General features: G+C 54.0%; 3 protein-coding genes across 3 annotated transcripts; 1 reads left to right on the top strand and 2 right to left on the bottom strand.

The window, feature by feature from the left end:
• Positions 1 to 499: 499 nt before the first annotated feature.
• Positions 500 to 1,781, top strand: NECHADRAFT_100112 (uncharacterized protein; the record flags this gene model as incomplete). Its single annotated transcript, XM_003052146.1, has 2 exons — positions 500 to 1,212; positions 1,404 to 1,781. The coding sequence occupies exons 1-2, from the start codon at positions 724 to 726 to the stop codon at positions 1,779 to 1,781; spliced, it is 867 nt and encodes a 288-aa protein (XP_003052192.1). The 5' UTR covers positions 500 to 723.
• Positions 1,782 to 2,712: 931 nt separating this feature from the next.
• Positions 2,713 to 4,563, bottom strand: NECHADRAFT_100111 (uncharacterized protein; the record flags this gene model as incomplete). The annotated part of the gene is made up of 2 exons (XM_003051701.1): positions 2,713 to 3,752; positions 3,802 to 4,563. The coding sequence occupies 2 exons, from the start codon at positions 4,561 to 4,563 to the stop codon at positions 3,084 to 3,086; spliced, it is 1,431 nt and encodes a 476-aa protein (XP_003051747.1). The 3' UTR covers positions 2,713 to 3,083.
• A 2,774-nt stretch (positions 4,564 to 7,337) lies between these two features.
• Positions 7,338 to 9,286, bottom strand: NECHADRAFT_100110 (uncharacterized protein). The gene is made up of 2 exons (XM_003051700.1): positions 8,728 to 9,286; positions 7,338 to 8,674 (listed from the first exon to the last, which is right to left on the bottom strand). The coding sequence occupies exons 1-2, from the start codon at positions 9,188 to 9,190 to the stop codon at positions 7,524 to 7,526; spliced, it is 1,614 nt and encodes a 537-aa protein (XP_003051746.1). The 5' UTR covers positions 9,191 to 9,286; the 3' UTR covers positions 7,338 to 7,523.
• Positions 9,287 to 9,763: the final 477 nt, after the last annotated feature.

Raw genomic sequence — 9,763 nt, 5'->3', positions numbered from 1 at the left:
GAGGACGGATAGAGAGGCCAGGCCAGGTCAGGGCGGACCCCAGTCTCAAGCAAAATGGCCTCAGAGCCCAAGCCACCTCTACGACAGTGACCGACTTCCGTCCAAGCCCAAGCCTAAGCACGAGCGAGCGATGGGATGGGATGGGTCCCTCTCCACCGCCTCCATCCAAGAGGGCACATCCCGGTCTCGCGCTAAAAATTAGGATCCCCAGTCAGTTCTGCTGCGACTCTCCGGAATACTTGCAGACGGAGTCGAGGTACGTACCATCCACCCCCGGTCTCCATCCCCATCCCATCTCCATTCCCAGCTCCGGCGCATCCCTCCCCCCCATCCCTCCCACGCGACGGCGACGCCCGCGCCCAAGATCTGCTCCCTCCTTGGTTGGTTTGGTTTAAACTCTGGCTTGGCCCGCCCTTCATTCTTCCCTCACCCTCTGCTCGAGCCACAGTACACAGAGTACCTACGCAGTACATCTGCCATCCATCAAAGAAAGGCTCATCATATATCCCCTCTATCCGCCACTCGTCTCCCCACCCCTACCTGCTTACCGTACCGACCTCACCCGTTCCTCTGGACGACCTACAATAACAGAGCCTCCCCCCAAACAGCATCTTGTTTCCTTGTCTGTCTACTGCGACCAACCACACCATCGTCGATACAACATCTACCATCACAAGCCGACACTACACCTTACGTATTCGATCCTCGACATCAACCGCCATAATGGCCGCCGACCTCATCATGCCCACTATCCCGGGCGACCAGCAATCCCGTCATTTCTTCCCTCAGCAGCGCTCTCAGCACAACCAGTCGTATCAAATCTCAGTCGGCCCTCAGATTTCGCCCATCAACACGCACGAATCTACAAGCCCCGACTCCATTTCTTCAAACCCCGCCTCGCCGAGAGCTTATCAACAAGCGCGTCAAGTCCGCCCCATGTACATGCCTGCAGCTCTCCGTCCCAACCTGTTCCCTTCCAAGAAAGCTCAGAACAAGTCTATGGATGATGCCGCTTCCGCTTCGAGCACCGAGTCCGACACCACATTGCGACGCACCAACAGCAGCATCATGAACCTCCCTGGCATGTCTGTTTTCAACAACCGACTTTCCCGCGTCTCTACCGGCGACAGCACCCGAAGCAGCCTCGACGGCGACTTCGATCTCGAAATGTTCCCCGAGGTTACGGCTCTGCCCAGCCGGAAACACTGGAAGGTGAGTTCAACCACCCGCGACTTGTTACGCGGCATCCCTCGCACAGCATCCCCCTTGAGGCGCCACTGTCTCAAGTGAATTCAACGTTCCCGTCTTGTGCGACACAAGGCCTTTGTCTCACTTCCCCGGACGCCCATCACTTGCTTCAATTCCGATTTCGTGCCCGGACTGGGCTAACATGTGCCCTTCAGCCCGACTCTCAATCCTCCGTCTGCGACGATCCGACTTGCAAGCGCACCTTCAGCTACTTTACTCGCCGCCACCACTGCCGAAAGTGTGGCAACATCTTCTGCGACTTCCACTCAACCTTTGCTGCTCCTCTCGACCAGGACGCTCAGTTCAACCCTCGGGCCCCCCTTTCCCGTACCTGTCGTCACTGCTTCGAGGAGTTTAAGAACTGGTACAGCCGTAACAGCAGCCGAGCTTCCAGCGCCGCTTCTTCGGATGCCCCCAACCCCGTCAAGTCCACTCCCATTGCCGCTGGCGGACAGGGTGATGCCTCCGGGCTTCCCCGAGGACCTGAGGTTGCTGCCAGTGTACCTAGGGATTGGAACTGGAGCACCTTCTAAGAACTCGCAACCCCGACACACAATTACGGAACGGCTGGCCATCGAGGGATGGAGTGTCCTTGGCTGGACTGCGGTCTACAAAGCCTCCGATCATACTCGATCGCACCACGTTCACCCACTACCCTAACATTACCACCACCCCTGCCCCAAATGGCAGAATGAGATACCCGAAGCCCGTCAGCTTCACGAAGCCATGACAGAACGACGATAGATTGATAGAAATCAAACGACGAGCGACTCAGTTCCCAGTCAGAACCCGCCAATCACCCCATCCTACCGCCCGCCCTTTGGGTGGTCTCCCAATCACCCCACACACAACCACCCCTGAGTGCCTGGGGACGGCCCGTCGGCCGTTCTTTGAGCCTTGGTTCCTCTGGCGCGTCCCTGTTTCTGCTCCGTTGCCCTTTTTTTTAATTGTTATTATTCAAAGCGAGGCGTCTTGGAAAGCACGGTCACCCGACCTGCTCTTTTGCGGTTTTTGTTCCTGGAATTCTATTTCCGAGCCTTAGGCCATGCATGAGCCTCCTTGTTGGCGATTGGTCCTCTTGCGAGCAAGAGTGAATGCCTGACTTTGCATAGTCACATAGTTAATGATTTGTTTTTTTCTGGATGGCGTCAAAGGCAAGGGTCTGCACAAGCAGCAGTTATAGATGAGCGAGGATAGGATACCGATTTGCATGCATGCCACGCGTGGCACACACACTTTGGAGGGAATTGACGATGTTGATGAATCTAGATGGTCAATTGGCCTCTTTCGGCTGGACTTTGTCGTTACGACTAGTAGTTAATCATAACATTCCCTAAACTTGGTTCATTCCCAGCATGTGTTTTGTGACGTGAATGATAAGGAAAAGGGTAGTTCTGGGGATAACCGACATCCATGCCCTGAGGCAGCATCACCTTCTTGGTTAAACATTTACCCATTCTCAAGCACATTCCATAGAGTTTCAGACATATAGCAGAACCTAGTCTACATGAGCCGGGTGTAGTTGTTCAGGGCATGGCAATATGGAGCAAGTCTTTCCATGTGAGATTGGTCCAAGGATTGGAGATCTATATATAAGAGGAAACCGGTGGACATGTGATATAACGCCTTTCTCTCTTCTCTTCTCATCTCTCTTTTCACCATAAATCCTATAACGCTCATAAATAAACACACAAACATCCACGCTTTTTCCGTCTATACGCTAGGAAAACAGGCCAAGAGAGCACGTCGTGTCCATCCAAAAGGGCATTCCAAGCCCGTCATATTCTTTTACCGCGTTCCATCATGGCTTACTCGCTATCCTGTAGATAGCACCTTTAAGCCTTTCTTCGAGACTTGCCATTGGACTTCTTGGGAGTTGAAGCCCGCGAGGCCTCATCAGAAGAGCCGTTGACCATGCTCTCGCCATTGTAGATCTCCTTCTCGAGGCCCTTGGCAGCATCCCAGCCAGCCTTCTCGGCGAGGGCGACGTTGGCATTAACATCAGGGGCAGCACCCTTTCGAGAGATCTTGCCTGCAGCGTTGCTGCGCTTGACATAGCTGGCAATGAAAAAGCTGACGAAAAGATACGTCAGGGGGGCGAGGTACAACACATTGAGCCAGATGGCAAAGGTCTCGCCGGTCGTGGTGACGCAAGGCTGAGTGATATACCGAGTCTCGGTGGTCACGGTGCTGTGGGCACCGGCAGCTTGGGAGACGACGGGCTCACCGCCAGCAGCCTCAGCAGCTCCCCAGATAAATTGCCTAAGTGACTCAATGGCGCTAGCAGCAACAGTCTCGAGAGTCGAGTCGGATGAAGTAGCAGTAGCCGCATCGCCGTGTGTCTGCGTGCGAGTGATGGTGATGGGAACCGTGTAAGAGACGAAGGAGTGAGCCATGGCGTAAGAGGCGCCAACAAGGAACTGAGTAATTTGCATCGAGGTGAGAGTGCGCTTGATGGGGGTAGGAACCCGAATCGAGAAAGCAGTCAGAGTGTAGTAGAAGTACTGGAACCAAGTTAGTTTATGAGTTTGAGCATTGCGAGAGACAACGTACCATCAGAGAGTGAATGAACGAGTTAACCAGGACAAACATCCAGATGGGAGCAGACATGTAGCGCATGCCAGCCCACATGCACATCATAGCACCGGCGTGGTGGTAGGTCTGCAGAGTAGAGCTAAGCTTTCCCTTGGCAAGGATGATGAAGGTGTCAAGGACCTCGTAGAACTTGCTGAGGTAGAAGATCCAGCCATAGTAAGCCAAGCCCTCGTTCCAGAGACGGCCCGCCTCTGTGCCACTGGGAAGGCCATTGACAATGGGGGCATGCTCAGAAATAGTAACAAATGTGCTCGAGGTCTCGTTGTAGTAAACAGAGTTTCCGAGACCTTGAGAGCCGTGAAGGCGGCAGAAGCTGTCAGCGGTGCCGGCAAGACCCTGAGGACCGGTTGGGTTCAGAATGCTCCTCCTCATACCACCGAGCATACCCCAGAAAGTCCATGCCGAGTAGACGGCGAGAAAGATGTTGTGGAGGACGACAAAGACGCGGAAGGGACCGGTCTTGCTGATTGCCCAGGCCTTCTTGCCGTGAGACTTGTTGTAGATGTTGAGGCTCTTGACAGTGACAGCGTAGAGGGTAGCAATGGTCAAGGGGACCTTGGCGTCGAGAGCAGCTGTGTAGATGTGCCCAGGGATGTTGAATGGGCGCAGGATGGATGTGGCAACGTCGACAGGAGGGATTGGGGCCGGCGCATTTGTGGGAGGAAAGCTGAAGAGGCTGGAGTCGGGCGCCGAGCCGATCAGGTGAAGATACTCGGCCATGGTGACGGCTGATGTGGTTCTGGTGATTTTGGTAGGCGAGAGTAATAAATTCGGCCGTCTAGTCGTCAATTGATGTCGTTGGACTGCTTAACAGCTCCTAATAGGCAATGCCTTCAGGAGAGGTAGCCAAGCTGTTCAAGGCCTGTGGCTTTTCTAGGACGACTATGCGTCGTGACCAAGATGATGTCACACCCGTTGAGTCTCTGAAATGTTGAGACGTGTTGAGGATATGTTCCTTCAACGTCCTAATAGCCAACTCGTGGGGTAACGTTGTCGGCGGAACGTGAAGTGTAGGTGACGAGGATGAGGAAAAGAGAAGTAAAAGAGGTGGTTTGGTTATAACAAGACCCAAAGTAGAGAAGTCGCAAACAACGACAAAGGGTCCGTGACACTCGAGGCAAGAGAAGACGAGGGATGAGAACAAGTTCGACGAGGAAAGTCGAGGACAAGAAGACGAGGCCGATTTTCTTCTTTTAAAGATCAAAGAAAGAAGGCCTCTTTTTTGAAGAACCCCTGCTCAAGAGCCGGGGGGTGGGAATGGAAGGGTCTAGGAAAAGGAAAAAGGGACCTTGTTAGAGGCCCCGGGCAAAGAAAAAAGAACATGGGCAAAGCTCGCACCTGCCGGTGTCGCCTTGCACCCGCTGCTGGCCGCGCACAAGGCAAGCCAAGAGGTAGGAGGTACCCAGGGTGCTCCGGCGGTGCTTGCCTGGCTCCATTGGGCCTATCAAAGCCGTGGTTTTTAGAGGGGATAAAACGCCTGCCTGTCAACTTGTCTGAGCTGTACGGATACGGACGTAGGAACGAGTGAGTGAGTGACGGAAGGCGTGGGGTAAAAAGATCTGGATCAGCTGGGATAAATTGTCTCATGCCTGGTTTTGTAGTGTAGTCGTCATGATGGCAAACAGGTTGGGGAGTCTTTATCTATTCCTCGTTTTCAAGTTGATAAGACGCTTGTAAACACTATGCTGTGCCACATTTACCAGTACGAAACTCCTTTTCACTCTCTGTTATGTTTCTCGACAATATCATAACATTCATGGAATATCTACGACGTGCCTGATATTGGTGCGTGGCACAAGACGGAGCTCCGTGGTGGTGATGATTGTGGGTGTGTGGGGTTCGCAGGCAAGGCAAGGGGACCCTGGAGGGCTACCATTGAACCGCGGCTCGCACTCAGCTTCAGCTCTGAAGGACGTCAACTGATTTTCCAGAAGGTCGATTAATTGGTTCTTGATCTGATGTCTACTGATTGATATTGGGGGTTCTCTTTCTTCTGTCCACTCCGACACCGGTGTCTTTTACTTGCCTCTCTGTATACCCTCACCAAAATATGTACCTGCTCCGCACCGTCCTGGTCCCGCCCCGAAAGGTGCTGGATATCGACCGGGACCTCGCGGGCACCGCACACGGGGATGCGCCCCAAATCTGTGAACAAGGTGTGCGTCTGTCCGTCCGGCGGCCAAACAGAGGCGCGCACACACACAGCATGGCATCTCGCAGCCATTTTTTGTTGGGGAGGCGCTAATGCAATGTCCGTTGTGGACCTCGACTAGAAAGAAACTTGTCTCGTTTCTCGGTAGTCGTGTGAATCCGGTAGACACAGAAAAAAGTGTTGTCGACGACAACTGAGACTATCACAATAGAAACACAAAGAACAAGAATGCAATGTTCCACGCGCATGTGCTGATTGTGTATGTGCCGTAATCGCAGCGCTCAGACCAGACGTCAGCCGCATCACGCTCTGATTGATAATGGCGAGCTTCGTGGTGCAACTTTACTTACTCTGGTTCTTCGTAGCTGTGAGTGTGAGTGTGCGTGATCTGTAGTTTGTTCCAACGTCAATGCAATCCCTGCCTCACCTCCATCATTACCTAGCTAGAATCACATGCGTCTCGCAAGGCGGCCCTGTCCCCTTTTTTTTTTTACCCAGATCTCACGTTCCTCGCTTCTCTTAGACAATGGAGGGATGCTTCTGTAACGTTCTGCGCTCGCAAAAAAGGTCAGGACTTTTTCTCTGTCTCTCCGCCGAGCCGCGGCTCTCACCGGCCCCTCCCCTCCCCTCCCAAAGATCCTCAACAAATCTACAATTCCTTGCCCATTGCCTCTCGGCCGCGCATCTTCTCCTCTTCCCGGCGCCTCCTCCGCCTCCCAAGATCCAGTCCCGGGCCTGCACCCTGCCCCAGCCAGTTTCGCACCTAGTGGATCTGATCCATCCGATGGGACGTCTTTATCCAACACGTACCAAGTTACCCGCACAAGGCACAGCAAAGCCCACGCGACCTGGGCCTGAACAAGGTGTGGTGTTTGACAACCAGAGGTCTACAGTACCTTGCCTTACCGGCATCCCGCCCATCCACCACCCACCTCCCGTCGTCCCTCGGCACGGTAGCTTCCTTCCTAAACGGGAAAGCCCTCACTCAATTCAGCTTCTGGCACGAATTGCCCACTCAGGACCAAAAATCCTCATTTTCGAGCCCAACTTTCTTACTCGTGTAGCCGCCTTTTACCATTTTGGCATCACTCACAGAAAAACAGGTCATATTCAGTGCATCTTACCTTCCTTCCACCTTGTCTTCACCTCCACATGCCGCCGCTCGGCCGAGAGTGGAGACCTGAACCACCGTCGGACTTCGAAACGGCTTCTACTCTTACACTCCGATTCCGTTTCGGCCGCTCCCTACATCATCCGTACACATGCTTCAGTCAAGGATTCTGTCAAGCAATGGCATGCAATGGCTTCAATCTCATCAAAATAATGGGTGATGTCTCCAATATGTCGTTTCATAATGTGCGTGTTAAATTCATGTCTGTATCTGATAATCGGCCAAATAGCCGCCGTTGCGAATACCGAATGCCCACTTCTCGCGTGTAATCCAAATCATGCCCTAGCAATCTCTCGCGCAGTGTACATCTAATCACTCAAGTATTAAGTTAAAACTTCCCAACAACTCGGGTCCAGTTTAGAACCACTCTCCGCCGAGCCAGCGGTTGAAGAAGTCAGAAGACGCCTCAGGCTGGTCCATGGGGACCATGTGGCCGGCGCCGTAGATCTGCATAAAGGTAAAGTTGCCGCTCGTCTTGATCTTGCCGTACTCCTTGCCCTCGACCTTAAGGTTCTTGATGTCGGCGTTCTTGAAGTCCTTGTGACCGGGCCACTCGAGCTTGTTGGTCCAGGCCTGGTTGCCCAGCCAGTTGCAGATGAAGTCGGCATCACCAGCGTAGATCAGAACGGGGATCTTCTCAAGCAGGTTGGGGACGACCTGGTGGTAAGGCTGCATCCAGTCACCAGCAAAGAGGAAGTTTCGGTTGATGTCCATGTTGCAGCTGTCGTAGCTGCTGACCTCGGCACCGAGAGCATCCTGAACGTCCTGGCGGTTGAGGTACTCGGCGATGTAGCCCAGACCAGAGTAGCACAGGTTGGAGCTATCCTCACAGTTGCCTCGGATATCATAGACGTTGCGGCCAGTTCGCTGGTAGGGACCCATCATGGCGTTGTTGCAGTAGATGCTGGCAGGCACGCAAGACCAGGCGCTGCCGGACTCGTAGCAGCCCTTGATCAGAGACTGGCAGCGAGGGAGAGCGTTGTCCATGGACTGGCACTCGCTCTCGCTGAGGACAGAGGGGTAGCCACCCTCGCCACAGGCCATGGGGCGGTAGTATTCGTACTGGGTGTAGCCATCGGTGAGACCGTTGCCAATCAGAACACTCTTCAGGTTGATGTTGCGGTCCTCGTGGGAGAGAATCTCGTTGGCAAAGACAGGGATGTAGTGACCGGCATAAGACTCTCCAGCAATGTGGAAGTCCTGCTTAGCATACTCAGGGAACTGGTGGAAGAAAAGGGTAAGAAGGGCATAAATGTCCTTGCCGGCGGCAACAGTGTTGCTCACGGAGCCGCCACTGTACGAGTAACCGACGTTGACGGGCTGGTCAAGGAAGATGACGGAAGCGTTGTTGTTCCAAGACCAAGGGTTGTTGACAATCTCAATCTTCTTGTTGATGGAGGCAGGGCCGAGCTCGAGGAAGAGACCGGTCAGCGATGAGCAGCCGGGGCCGCCGTTGAGCCAGAGGACGACAGGGTCGTTTTCGGGGTCATTGCGCGACTCGAAGAACCCTTGGAAAAGTTAGCGCGAGATTCACGTGTGATTGGGCTATTTGAAAGCTTACAGTAGAAGAGGTGCTTGTCCTGCTCCTCGTCATCGAGGTAACCACTGTACTGCTTGACCTTGTCAACACCGAGCTTGGAAGGGTCGACCTTCTTGGCACGGAGGTTGTAGTTGTCGAGTCTTCCGCCAACCTTGCGGTGCTTCTCGTTGTTCTTGTCAACCCAGATGGACTGGACATCGGCGCCCTTGACGACGTGATCCCAGTGGTTGTCGGGGCGGCGGTTGGCCTTCTTGGGCTTGGTGCCGATAACCTGCTTCTTGAAGGCCTCGACAGCGTCGGGAGCGAGCATAGAGACCTCCTCCCAGACGGCCTTGGCCTCGGCAGTGATCTCCTCACCAAAGTTCAACCATGAGCTCAGATCGAGATCAATGGCGGGCTTCTTCAGGTCGCCGAGGACCTTCTGGTCGAAGGCGACGGCCGACGACGCAGCGCCCAGGACGAGGGCGGAGGTGGACAAACGCATGGTTTGTTTTGGGGGATGGACTCAGTGACACGAGACCCTGTTTGATGATGACGATGACCGGCGGAGGGAGTTATGGTGATGAGATAGATGATGGAGATGTTGAAAGATGAAAGAGGTTGGAAGAGCGAGCGAGAGGAACGAGCATAATAACATGGGCAAGCTCCGACAGTCTGAGACACCAGAGCAACCTGCAGGTGACCCAATCACCCCGCGCAGCGGCTATGCTTCCCTAGCGGCAGGGGCCATTCCAGGCAGGACTGTTACCCGAGTGGGGAAAGCGGACAACTCAGGACCCACTCTGCTGATAACGTGACTCGAGTGCGCTATCTGAGGCTGGTGCTGTGACCTTGATGAATCGTCGATTGCGCGCACACCTCTACGGGCCTTGTTCTCCGGGCCTGGAAGCTATTAGTCGACTTGTTCGTCTCTGTAGATGAGAGCATCGTTCTGTCTATCCAGTCCTCCAAGTCATTGTCTCACAGCATCTCGGCGGTTGCGGCTTGTCAAGTCAGACATCCAGCCGGTACCGGTTACATGACGTAAGTGCTGATACGCAGCCTCAGGCACGCTGAT

This window comes from Fusarium vanettenii (assembly GCF_000151355.1).
Source record: "Fusarium vanettenii 77-13-4 chromosome 4 genomic scaffold NECHAsca_3_chr4_2_0, whole genome shotgun sequence".
In the NCBI taxonomy this organism is placed as follows: Eukaryota; Fungi; Ascomycota; class Sordariomycetes; order Hypocreales; family Nectriaceae; genus Fusarium; species Fusarium vanettenii.
Note: the sequence above shows the minus strand (reverse complement) of the source record. Positions and strands in the feature narration are given on the sequence as shown.

Bases quoted from the DNA above. Each gene is read 5' to 3' on its own strand.
- NECHADRAFT_100110 (XM_003051700.1), bottom strand. From the start codon at position 9,190: ATGCGTTTGTCCACCTCCGCCCTCGTCCTGGGCGCTGCGTCGTCGGCC. The intron at 8,675-8,727 runs GTAAGCTTTCAA...AACTTTTCCAAG, and splicing joins GGACAAGCACCTCTTCTACT to GGTTCTTCGAGTCGCGCAAT.